This window comes from Engystomops pustulosus, chromosome 5 (assembly GCF_040894005.1).
Source record: "Engystomops pustulosus chromosome 5, aEngPut4.maternal, whole genome shotgun sequence".
Classification (NCBI taxonomy): domain Eukaryota; kingdom Metazoa; phylum Chordata; class Amphibia; order Anura; family Leptodactylidae; genus Engystomops; species Engystomops pustulosus.
The window spans coordinates 62,735,094-62,749,279 of NC_092415.1; the positions used below are offsets into that span (position 1 = coordinate 62,735,094).

At 39.2% G+C, this 14,186-nt stretch overlaps 1 protein-coding gene across 7 annotated transcripts in view; it reads left to right on the top strand.

The window, feature by feature from the left end:
• Positions 1-14,186, top strand: part of PTPRM (protein tyrosine phosphatase receptor type M) — a 490,017-nt gene that overhangs the window by 115,548 nt on the left and 360,283 nt on the right. For all 7 annotated transcript variants that reach the window (XM_072152202.1, XM_072152207.1, XM_072152203.1 and 4 more), the window contains exon 2: positions 3,077-3,199. In XM_072152202.1, coding sequence (XP_072008303.1) covers positions 3,077-3,199 — 123 coding nt within the window. The remainder of the gene's footprint in view (positions 1-3,076; positions 3,200-14,186) is intronic.

Genomic DNA, 14,186 nt, shown 5'->3' on the forward strand with positions numbered 1-14,186 from the left:
ATTGATATAAACATGGAGAGGCTCAAATCTAAATTATATCCTTTGCTCTTATTTCTCTTTTGCATATAGTGCCAGAAAATTCCATAGTGCCTTACAGTCATTATCATCACTCAGTATGCAAAGTAGGAAACACAACAAGGCCCCATTCCCATGACAAAACATTGTGGTCGAAAATATATGTCCCCTTAGATGGCTGTGGTGACCCTATGGGGAGGAAGCGCTCAACCCTCCTCCTCTCCAGCTTGCCGCCATATGCTCGCCCAGCTACAGCCAGGCAAGCATATGTTGCACCCTAAGTTGCCTTTCAATGTTTGTTTGAATGTGGAAAGATGCCCAAAGAAAAAACATGCTAGCAGAGGAAGAGCTTACAAAAATGTTGCCCTTGCTCATATTTGAATAGAGTGACTAATCTATTAGGGTCACTACTTTCATTTGGGATTTTACACATCCCCTTTGATATACGTGTATACGTGTACTGATCCAGTTGTATGGAGAATACAAAGTGCTAATTATGACTACCGTATAAACTTGAATATAAGCCAACCCAAGTATAAGCCTATGGTGGGAAATGTATTAGTCACAGCCTCCCCGGTATATAGCCAGCAAGCCCTCAGTGAAATATAGCCAGCCAGCCCCTTGTAGTATACACCCAGCCCCCTGTAGTATATAGCCAGTCCGCACCCAGTATGGCCAGCATATAAAAAAATAAGCTAAGTACTCACCTTTCCGACCCCCCCGGCAGGTCCTCTTCTTATTTCATGTGCGCTGGCGCCAGCTCCAAGTCGCTTTGTATTCTGTGTTCCACATTGATGTAACTTAGCGCTACATAAATGACGGAAAATTGGCAAGGTATCTTTGGTATACTAATTGGCTTTATGTGTGTGTCTGCTTACAAGGTATACAACTACTAGAGCCATTGTCCAGGATTACAAAGCTGCTTTGCTTTCTTCCACCAACAGCACATCAGCAATGCCGCATACAAACTGTGGACCGTTTTTTATCTTGTACCATCCATTAAAGCTTGTTGTATTTCCTGCACTATGCACATTTTAGATGAAAATGAAAATGGCATTTCTAAAAATCATTCATTGTAAATGTTATAGTGTCCCCCCAAGGATCCAATAAAATGTAATAACAGACAAAACAAGCATCCTACCTTATACTTTATTCTGTGTGGCTGCTTATGATGTGCATTACACATCCACTTGCACATATCTGCCATTATTTGGTTAGTGTACTGTAAAGCCATTTTCTAAGGTTGAGACAGTTTTAATTCAATTTACTGTTATAATCATAGCATTTCCGAGCCGGTTTATAATTTATTTAAAAAGAAATAAAGCATGACCATCCCAGCTGCTTTAGAAATGAAATCAATGTTTTTACGACTTCTACTAAATTAAAGGAGGAAAGTTTTCAATAGTTAACTTGGTCTGCACTCTCAGATGAGAATGCAAACAGTAGCTCTACCAAAGCTTAAACTTTAGTAAAGTGAAAAAGTTACACCATAGAGGCAATGGCAAAGCTTAAAATAATTCTACCATCAGAATCAAGCATAGATAAACCAGGGGCACGTATAGATCTAAACATTTGTCATTCCTTCTAAATTCAGCTTCTAAAAATTCCAAAATTATGCTAATAATGGAGTTCTATAAATGTTCTATAATTTACAATGTATTACTTAAAATGTATTTCTGTCCATTATGCCGAGAAATTCACATTTTAATCCATATGCTAATGATAATGCTAGTAGATTATAATAATATACCATATATACTTTAGTATAAGCTGAGTTTTTCAGTACAAAAAGACAACACCAGTACACACCTTTCTGGCGCCCCCCGCAGGTATACTTCTTTATTACGGCAGCTGAAGTCTGTTCACACAGGCCATGTGCAAAGTATGGCCACCGCGCAAGGACCTGACGCTGCCAGAGCACAGGAAGCAAAAAGAGGACCTGCAAGCTGAATAATGAGTTTATTTTTTATATACTGGGGGCTGACTATATACTAGAGGCTTGCTGGATATATACGAGGAGCTGACTGACTATAATTTGCGCTGGCTGGCTATATACTTGGAGCTGGCTGGCTATATACTGGGGGCTAGCTGGCTATATATACGAGGGGCTGGCTGGCTATATACTAGAGACTGTCTGGCTATAAACTAGGGGCTGTCTGGATATATACTGGGGGCTGGTTGGCTATATACTAGAGACTGTCTGGCTATAAACTAGGGGCTGTCTGGATATATACTGGGGGCTGGTTGGCTATATACTCAGGGCAAGGAGCTGGCTAGCTATATACTGGGGGAGGAGGTTGGCTAACTATATACTAAGGAGGGCAGGGGGCTGAATAGCTATATAATGGGCGCTGCCTGGCATGCAGTCTATATACTGGGTGGAGGCTGTGACCAATACATTTTTCACCCTAGGCTTATACTCTGGTCAATAGGTTTTCTCAGTTTTTTATGGTAAAATGGTATCTCAGCTTATACTCGGGTCGGCTTATACTTAAATATATACGATAACACTTTTTTGAGACTGATGAAGGGTACCAGGAGAGGAACCCACATCTATATGGGTTCATTATTAGTACAAATGAACAACCTTGTTAATAGAATCAGTATATCAGTACAGTCTACTTGTACACTGTATACTGTGTTATTGAAACTTTTTTTTATTCCTGTAAAAAAAAAAATAAAGGTGCACATGAATGGAAGGGACAGGTGGGAAAAAAGTGTAAATTAATTTTTCTGAGTCTCTTAATGCCTGTAAGAGAAATTCATAGTCAATGTTGTGTATCTGTATTTATGTATAACCTGATTTGCTTTGAATACTGAAAGTTTGTTTGCAGTTCTGAATGTACTGTATAGATATGTATGAAATCATACTCTACCTACAGACATTCTGAATACCTGTAGCCTTGAAATCCATTAGTTGACACTTTCTGTGCCTCCTTCAAAATAAAATGGACTGTAAAGTACTTAAAGTGTATGTTTTGCAGATAACTATGAAATACTTTATCTCTGAGAAAGGTAATGACATAAACTTATGTGCTGTTTCTGCTTCTTCTGTCCTCAGGTAGCTGTTCATTTGATGAGCCATACCAGTCATGTGGCTACAGCCAGCTAGAAGTCAGTGACCTGAAGTGGGAGCAGGTGAACACATTGAGACGGCCGCATACAGATTCTTGGATGCCATCAGGTTTGTGATAGTAAAGCTCTTGATAGCATGCAAATTGCTTCATCCATCTAACAATTTACTATCATTTCCTTTACAATTATACATACACAGGACTTGATTCCTGCAAAATATTTTACACATGACACATTATTAGTACCATATAAAATCCTGTTAGACATGTATAAGAAGTCCTGTGTATAGTATTGTTTTGCTGACCTATAAACACATAATTATACATTAGTTATAACAATGCAGATTGTGCTATATGTGCTACACTACACTTATCATATCTTATCACAATATTATATCTTGTATCATTTAGGAAACATTTTCGTGCAGTTCAGTTAATGACGTGTGGGACTTTTGGCAACCTACCTGTCAAACCATGTAGTCTTTTCCTATTACACCAAACTGGCTGGATTTAATCAATCCATATAGGAGCAGGTTAGCTCTAGAGTCTAAACCATCCATATAAAAGCAATCTGGGTGTGCAGTCTAGACCGACAGGTAACAACATTTTTTGCCATTTTTTCCCTTTAATAGTTGTAGGAACCAAAAACTATGACAGCAGTCTGATTTGGTAGTCTGGACTGCCACCCAATAGCAGCATGGACATGTAGTCTTGACCAATTTACTGTTGGGCAGAGTTTAGTGGATCTAGTCTAGTCTGGATCAGCTCAGTTACAAAAGTTTTGTTCTGTTCTCTAGATTTGTATCTATAAAATCAGTCTCAATCTATAGTGTCACCTAACCTTTATAACAGCAGTCTGACAGAAGCAGCTGTCTTTAACATGCGGCAACCTGATCACTGACAAAGTATATCACAGTATTTAAGCTGTGTAGCCTAAGCCATAAGATGACTCTTTTGTCTGGACATGTGGCTATAAAAGTTGCATCATCAGAGTCTCCACCAATATAGACAGGCTGACTTTATAGTCTCGAACACTCCCTACGTAGCCTGTCGGGCTATATAGTCTGGACCACCCTTATAACAGTAGTCTGGCTGTGTAGTCTGGACGGCCCCCCTCCATACTACTGTTTACTCTGGATTACCCAAGATTATAGTCGATTGGGTGTTTTGTCTGGATTTCTACATATAAGAGCGGTATGGACCATTAGCTCAATGTATAGTTTGATATTTTGTCTTGTTCATTTTTATGGGCATAGAGATGGATGTCGAAAGTGTTGATATTTAGACTGATTGAATGGCAAGGTTTTTTTTGCCTTCTTATAAATCTTTATTGTTTTACCAAAAGCAATATACAAACATTTTTATATAAAATATTAATTAATTACCAATACATCATAAACATTATCATTTTTTTTCGAAATGATCCCATCCCAAAACCCACTCACTAACAAACCATATATGATCTGGGGGCAGGAGGGTAAAAAATACCCCAAAAAACTGATTGGTTGAATGTCAAGTTAATTATGGATACTCTTAACGATGCCCTAGAAACAAAAGATGAATATGGAAATATGAGTAATTAATGTCAAATGGCGATTGCAGAATAAAGTAAATGTCACTGCACCCCTTTGCCACCAGCATCTGTCACTCAAATATCTGCCATTTCATCATTCCATCTATTACTTGACAAAGAAAACCATTGAAGTTTGTCTTCTGATTCACGTGTGACAGTGCAGCATGCTTGGTGTAATATTTTGAGAACTATAAAAAAACAAAATAATTCTCATGCCTTTATATTGGCATATGTATTGCCATTATAAAAGAGAAAACACTCAAGTGGCCATCTGGTTAACGGGCTTGAAATATTTGTATATATACTGCTGCTTCACCAACACCAAGTTACCCCTGAGGAAGCCACGGAGGTGGCGATATGCGTGGGGCACTAGCCCACACTTCTCCCCTATGCAAGTCTGAACTAGGTAATATTGGATCTCACTGGCAATTGTATATGGATATATAGAGGCTATTTTAGCCTTCATGCACTGATGATTGTGATACTTTGTTTTTGCCAGTTTGTATCTCTGCTTGTATGTTCTTGCACATGTTCATATAGGGGATAGTGTGGAGGGGAAAATTACTTGTTGCATCATAATCAATTCCCTTCTGTGGCACGTATTCTTACACGTGCGTTTTTAAGTGTTTTTATCGGTGTTGATCTAATAAACTTCAGATTATTTGGAATGCATTTACGGCATGGACCTTTCTTTGCACACCACCCTGTTGTTTTTTGAATTCACGTCCTCTGAAACCCCTCATTATTCCTACATATTTTCTCTACTCTATAGAGGTTGTGGAAACAGAAGGAAATCATAATAGGATTCCATTATCCCCAGGCCACTGGTGGGGAGAAGTACTGTACAGGCTGTCCCCTACTTAAGGACACCCCCGACTTACAGACGACCCCTAGTTAAAGACGGACCCCTCTGCCCACTATGACCTCTGGTGAAGCTCTCTGGATGCTTTACTATACTCCCAGACTGCAATGATCAGCTGTAAGGTGTCTGTAGTGAAGCTTTATTAATAATCCTTGGTCCAATTACAGCTAAAAATTTTGAAACTCCAATTGTCACTGGGGCAAAAAAAATTTTTGTCTGGATCTACCATTATAAAATATACAGTTTTGACATACAAACAAATTCAACTTAAGAACCAACCTACAAACCCTATCTTGTATGTAACCCGGGGACTGCCTGTATTCAAGCCATGCTTGGCTAAAGTGGGAATATCACACTGAAGGGAACCTGTCAGCAGAAATTGACCTTATAAACTACTACCAGTATGTTGTCAAGCAGATGATCAGATAGTAGTATTAGCAATAGTTGTGTTGCTGCACAATAGCATTACTATATAAATTTGTGAGGGCTTGCTGCTTAGTTGTAATGGTTCTACCACATAGGTGGGAATCATTTGTTCCATACCATGTGTCCTATATAAAATATTCATTTATGTATTATGTGTAAATGGAATAGCAGCTATTATAGATTGCTTTTAGGGCTCTGACAGTAGAAATGAGATCATCCAGATGCATGCCGGCCTGCTGTGTCATATCGGTTTTTGCATAGCATGAAGCCACGGTTGAGCAACATGTCAATACATCATCTGATAAACAGCAGTTCCCTTCAACTTTGTAAACTGGATCTAAGAGCTCCAGTGTCTGTTCCTGTACTGTGTGACATTTGGTTTTATTGTGTCGGTCAATATTTCATCTCAGAACATAGATACTTATAATTATTTCAGTCCATCACACTAACCTCATGTGCAAATCAATGCCTTCACTAATGCATCTGCCTGTATAAACTCTATCCATGATCTATTGCAGATAAAAGTTTCTGAAAGTTTCTTTAAAAGTCCTTGTCACTGGAGATGAGTATATCTGAACTTTCTGTTTGGGTGCATCCTGCACGACCCAGACATATTGATGAGCAACCAATATGGCACATTGATGCCCCTGGCCCACAAGCCATAGCTCTGAATGGCTGGGGGACACCTCTGAGACTGTTCATCTCTACTTGTCACCCATCTTCTAGAAAATCCACCTTTTAGACATTTATCATTGTTTTTTTGTAAACCGCAGGAAAGTTGCCATTTCCTTGTCCTATTAGTGGGACGTAGACATGGACATAACCACACTGGCAGTACAGTCAGTAGAGAAAACTTCTCTGCTCACATTCAAATTCAAAGAAGCTTTATTGGCAGGACCAAATATAAGTTAGCATTGCCAAAGCATCAATAAAATATTGGATTGCGGGGAATAAGGTGGGGTACAGGGTCATGGGGAACAGGATGAAGGGGGACATGGGCTTAGGGGGTTATTATAGTCCATGGTATCATATGTCTCTAGGAAGCAGTGACATATTGTGTGGCTATGGCCATTGTGATCTCCTCTTCCCCCAGGAGGATGGAGATCTTCTCTCCACCCCCACCACTGCTATATAGGATCCTTGACTTGACTGGAAAATTTCACACACATTCTGCTACCAATTTGACCTAGAGCTTTGTTACAAAGAAAAATGGTCAGAAATTCCAGCCTGTATAAATGCAAAGCTGGTAGAGACATACTCCAACAGACTTGCAGTTGTCATTGCAGCTAAAGGTGGTCCTACTAAGTAGTGTACCATTGTACATATATGCTGCAATATTCCAGATAACAGAAAATTCCAGAATGTTCTTTGTCTTTTACTAACCTGTAATCTAGAGAAAATGATATGTAATGCAGTTGAATTGACATACTGTTAGTCATAGCTATAAGTAGTTATAAATATCCCCTACCGGTTTCTAGCAAGGTGACGCCACCATGTCTTTGTCTGTTGACATGAAGAACACAATCTATTCCAGAGGACGTCACCACTGCAATTACACAGTTATACCAGTAATTGACTGAAACGTGTGTGGATGCAGCTGATTGTCTTTATAAGGGCTCCACTACTTTCCCTTGATCATGGAAAAGCAGCACCTAGGTTTATGGACCAAGGATATGTGATTGCATCCCAAGGTTGTGATTGACACCGCTCCTGCCTATCTGAGATAATAACCATGGCTTGTTTGCGATCACTTATATTGGCTTGTCAAATCATTGTCAGATTAATGAGCTGGCGCCTCTGCGTGATATTGTTTTTCTTAAGCTCAGAAGATGTAGCGACATTCCAGATAACTGCTCCTGTTTTCTCCTTGTTATTATAAGATTTTATTTAAAGGTTTCATGAAATTAATCATATCATAAAATATTATTGCACCTAAAGAAGAAATAAAGTTTGTTGATAATATCAGGGACAATGGTCCTCCTGAAGTAACATAATATAGTGACTTCTAGTTCACGCTGTACTATACCTATATCTAGGCATTTTAATAATTATATTAGATGCCACAATGCTTCTATTTATCAAGTACAACATGTATGCAGAGCATGTTTTCATCCCAAAATCATATTTCCATAAACATATTGTACATAGAAAGTAAAAGGAGTTGTCAAACTTAGACACATTTACCCTTCAATTTTAGAGCTGAATGCCCAATGCCCTCTGTGTTGTCATGGGCCAAGTCACTGGTTCAGCCAATCATTAGCATCAATGTTGAGGTCACCACTTAGACCAGTGATTATGTCAGGTTTCCCTTACTTACATAACCTTATTTATCTATTTTTATACTTTATATTGGCTGCTGAGTGAGCTCATAGAAATCACACCAAAACTGAAGTATGGTATAAAGATCTTCCTCAGCAGAAAGTGCTACTGACCAAAAGAGGAAGTAATTCTGTGATTTATTTCTGACACATAACATTATATACAAACTATTTTGGGGCGGCACTTCCAGTTAGCAAGGAGTGATTACATAGATAATTGGTTGTCTGATCACATGGTCATCACAAAGCCACATAGCACTGTAGCATCATTTCCCCCTAGTCCATATATGGTTGTGATAGTGCCGCTCATGTTCAGTGGATCTGTGACGTTGGTAGCAGAACTTCTCTGTAATTTCCAGGAACTGACTTGGTACAATACACCCATCTATTCCATCTATGAAGGGTGCCACCAGTATAATTCACATGCTGGGGGTTGATCCACAGGCAGGCACTGCTTAGTACCAGCATTTAGCAAGCGTGTAAAATAGAAAACATTTTCATTAATCATACAGTAGTACTTCACTATTGCATGGATCAATATCCTGTCAAAGGATGGCTTTATGATTAAATAACACCTGTCAGTTAAACTAACTCACACTAACGAAAATATTTTCGAAAACTGTTATTATACATCAGTAAAACTATCCCTATATTGTTCCTCTCCATGCCTGAAAATCTACACAGTCCAGTCGTAAAGTTGACTTACCATCTATGCAAATAATCCTATGAGTGTCCAATCATTGTCTTTCCTTTGAACTGAGTATGGTGTATTCATGTCTTCGATGCTTAGCTATGCCTCCAACTTCTTCGTAGAGAAACTGGCTGTGTAATTCACTAAAGAGAATTCCTGAGGAAGGGGGAATGAGGGAGTTGAGAGAGATGCTGACTAGCTGAAGAGAAATCAAGTCCCTCATTTTCCCTTCCTCAGAAATTCTCTTCAGTGAGTCACACAGTCAAAGTCTTCCTCATTCATGGCTCAACTAAAGAGAAAGGTTACCCCTTGACAATCAGGAATCTGGAGGCATGGCTGAGGTAGAAAAACATGTATATACACTCACATTCATAGATGGTGAGTGAACTTTATGAATGGACTGTGGAACTTTACAGGCATGGAGAATAATAATATAGGGATTGTTGTACTGCTGCATAATATTTGTTTTCAAAGATATGTTTAGTTAGTGTATGTTAGTTTCACAGACAGGTTCCCTTTAAGTTAGACAACCATTTCAATTTGTTTAGTCATAGATTCAACACACAATAGAGTAATTTATTTGTCAGAGTAATTTCTTCCTGCATAGTTGCATATGAGAGATTTATTAATATATTCATACCATACCAAGACATTGAAAAATAGTGTTTAGAATGAGCACCATAAGCAAAAGGCAGGTGGTAGATGCTACAACACTTTTATACAACATTTACATCTGCCTGCTACTGGCACTATATTTTAAATTCTAACCTTTATAACAGACTTGAAAAGTCAAATGATAAAATATAAAAGTCATGATGTAACCCCTGCCAGTGCATGATGTGCCCAATATACAGTAATAAAAGGCTCCAGCCTCTTAGTATATTGAGCTTATTCAGTGAATTCTTTTCTGAGTGTAGATTTCTGTTATGACCTGCGCCAGGACCCTGGTGAAGGCTTTAGTAAATGTCCACTCCCTACCCACTTGATATGAGAGTTCTGTAGGAGTGAAAATGTTGCAATTCCTGGCTGTGCGCCAGGAATTGCAACTTTTTTATGGGTTGTTTACCAGAAGTACGAGCAATGATCATTTCCCCCACTGTTTCTATGTATTATGTGACTTGTTCCTTTGGCAGTTTGGCAGTTTCCCCCTCTACAGCTAGTTTTTCTCAAAGCTGTTGGCTAAAGTCCTAGCTGCTGCAACTCAGTCCTGTGCTTCTTTGCAATCTGACAGAATTCAGCCTCCTTTTAAAAGCCTCCTTTTGTAAAAAAAAAAACAGGGCATAGGAAGCTAAGAGAAGAGCAGATCCTTCCAAAGGGGGCACACACCAGTATGTCAGTGTGCTTGGTTTACAATCCTTCATCTTGGTGGTAGATGTCCTTTCAGCAAAGTTTAGTGACAATCTTCTCTTTGGAATTAGATGTTCTCCAGATTATTATATGTTATACATACCCTTACATAAGTGTTTATGAATATTAAGTAAATATATAAAACTTACTCTTAAAAATATGGGAACATAGAGGCAGCCTAGCAAAAAATGTAAATGAATGAAAATAAGTATTTTATTGTTTGGTTTCTCAGTAATGGATTGTAATGAGCAGTGTTCTAGTAAAGGACAGGTGTTACCATCTGAAGACTGCCAAATGTTGTAGCCATTCCTAATAGAGAGTGATCCAGAACATTTACTGGATGCCTAGAAGAAGGCTTTACAGTCATCCTTTCCTTTACTACACATATCACCCGGGCAGCTGCATCTATTAATACTTCATTATGATAGCTACATTACCATCATTTCATTTATTTGAGGTATTCGGAGGTGTCACAGGTAATATCACTCTCTAAGAATGATTAATTGCTTGATATTAAATGGCTAATTGAATGGGGCTTGTTTTTATTGGCGTCAGTAAATGATTAAGGAAGCCGCAGGGTTGAAAGAACAAGTCGTATTATCTCCAGGCTTCTACATCGCTGTGCTCCATGTTGTGTGCCGTGCCAGGCATATCAAGTGCTTTCCATAAACCTTAAGCGTTCCCTTAATGGATACTTAGGTGCAGTATGTGGTCCTCTTAGGTTCTCCTTCAAGTAGTAACAACTTCATAGAACAAAGTTTGTTTTCACTTCTTTTGGAAAAGTTTTGACTGCAATTTTCAATTCAGATATTTTTTTTTATATAACTGGGCAATAGCTGTGCAGTATTACATGATAGTTGGATAGAAAGCAAACAGAAATTCTCTTTCCTTATAGCCTGATATTCACATGGATAGAAGAAGGACATTGGGAAAATCTGGGCCAATCTGCCAGTCATGCCGTTCTAAAACACAAATGTAGTTACAAGTAGATTACTAGAGAGATTTTGATAAAGGGAAGAATAATCTTAGCAGGTATTACCAATTTTGTTAGTAAAATGTCATAATTGAAATCATGTAATCTATCAGATATTTCTTTATCATATTCTTAGTGTTTCTGTAGGCCTCCTTCTGAAAAATAGATATTTCTTTGGCATAGTGTTAGTATTGCAATCACTATTACTATATTCACTTTAGCAGAACTCCAGCTGAAATACCATCTATTCATGTGTGTATCTGTGTGTGTATCTGTGTGTGTATCTGTGTGTGTATCTGTGTGTGTATCTGTGTGTGTATCTGTGTGTGTATCTGTGTGTGTATCTGTGCGTGTATCGAATTAAGGACATCTTGTCTCAACTTTGTTATTGTTATTGTCTTTTTGTTTACATTTTGTTTGCATTACTTCTCTGTTCATTGTGTATAAAATCTGATGAAAGGACCTAAGATGTCCCGAAAACATCTTATATTTCTCTTAAAGAGGACTTGTCACCCAAATTTTCGGCACTAGGAGCTGCTTACTAAAGTAAGAAACTCCTAGTGCTTGAACAAACGCCGCAGTGTTAGAGTGATAGCATTACCGGAAACCTCCGGTAACGCTATCTAACACTGCGGCGGGGTACAGTGTAATCATCGGCGCTGCCTCTTCCCCGGACCGCCCCGCTCGCTCCATAGGCCGGCAATGACTGCCGCGCGCCAGGCGGCAGTCACCGCCCCTTTTCACGCCACAACCCCGCCCCCTCATGAATACGTCGGACAGCTTTGCGGTAACGCTATCTCTCTAACAGAGAGCTGCTCTTCTGTTCACGCTGCCGGACAGGAGTTGCCTTTGACTTTTCCTCCCCTACTCCTGCTGTGCAGTGTTTATGTGAGAGGAGTCTGACCAGTCCAGAAGACCTCCCCAGCCATAGTCAGGACTTGTATACTTGTATCCCGTGCCAAAAAATAGCAGGGCTGATAGAGACTGGTTACAATTATATCTGTGAAATGCTGTATTTTAGTTCATGTTAAAGTTATGTTTTCCATCCTGAGTATATTTAAAGGAAACCTACCGCTTGAAATGGCAGGTTTAAGAAGAAAACACCAAGCACCAGCTCAGGGTGAGCTGGTGACGGAGCTTATTTTTGTTAGTGTTTTAAACCGCTGTATCGCGGTTTAAAACACTTTTTAAACTTTATAGCAGGCGCAGGGAGGCACACGCTCGGCACTTACCATGCTACATAGGAAGTGAAGGAGAGCCGCACGCATGGTAAGCGCCGAGCGCGTACCTCCCTGCGCCGGCTATAAAGTTTAAAAAGTGTTTTAAACCGCGATACAGCGGTTTAAAACACTAACAAAAATAAGCTCCGGCACCAGCTCACCCTGAGCTGGTGCTCTGTGTTTTCTTCTTAAACCTGCCACTTCAAGTGGTAGGTTTCCTTTAAGATTTTATTCCTCATGGGAATACCCCTTTAATGTCTGTGTGTAGGATCCATTTCAGATTTTGGCTCACAAGCTTTCATGCAAATCAGAAATGTTATTTTCCATTGTACATTAAATAGATGATTAGATCTTTGTTCATTACTTGACATCTATGGCATAAGTGAGGTTCTGCATGTATTTCTGGTATTAAGTCACTAAGTAGGGAGCCTTAGTAACCATCCAGTGGAATTATAAAGAGTCTTACCATTACGTGTTAAGCGTCTGTCTGATCAGATTAATAGTATGTGTGAGGGCTGCTCCCAGCATGCAGATACTAGCGTGTGTATGAAGAAATTAAATGATATAGCTGCAGATTAGAACCAGAGATTAGAAGTCATGGATCTGCGATTAAATGTGAGATTTATAAACATTTGATTTATTAAGATCTTTTTAATGTGTCATACTTTTCTGATTTGCCATAATAGAAGTAGAATAATGCTACTTTTAGATTTAGAAACCGGTCAAAGTCACAGAATCTGCATTTGGACAAAGGTAATTTATCGGCATGATGAAGTGCTGCAGTTGCCATGGACAAAGCACAGTATGAAACAAGAAAAATAGGTTTCCAAGTTATTTTATAGTAACAAGTGAAAGCTATGCCCTCTGCTTCCACTTAATTCAGAAAAACTCACAACAGTATGCCACCCTGTGCCAGGGAAAAACATTGTTTAATGGAACCCTATCTAGATTCTGCTCATTATTACTGGCACAAAAGTTTAGGTGAGATTAGCAGAGGCAAGAACTTTTTCAATTATTTCCATCTACTGTAGCTGGCAATTCATGTTGTGTGTGTCAGAGGTAGCACTCAGATGTGTCCTGGTCAGCGTGTCCAAAATGTCATTAACTTAAACTTCTCTGTTAACTATGCAGAATAGTAATATTCCAATAATTGCCCGAGCTCAGCACCATTACTTATTTCTCTAGACAATAATATAGTCCTGGGTACCTAAAAGGATATTCCCACAAAGACAAGTTTCTTAAATGTACTCAGGATAACAAAATAAAACATTTGCTAATTCAATGTTATTAACAAAAATGCAGCATTTCACAGATATAATTCCAACCTGTCGCTATCAGTCCTGGTGTACACAATTTGAGTGGCCCCTAGACCCGACCCAGTAACTTCTGACTTCAGGGTCAGCAACCATCTTGGATTTCTGTGTGACGGCCAGGTAGCTGAGTTTCTTTCTCTCTGCTCCCTGCATTCAAGCCCCACCCCCTGCAGTCCAGGACGAAGCCCACAGAGACATACACTGCCGGCAGCAATGTGAGGAGAACTATAAGCTTCAGACAGATACGTTATTTATCAGGGAAGGGGGAGACAGATCTAGTGTGTTGTGGAGTAGCAGAGAGCTGACTGTGTAATTGTGTGCAGTAGACATGTCATGTATCTCATCATCTCTGATCTGTCTCATCTCTCTTTCAG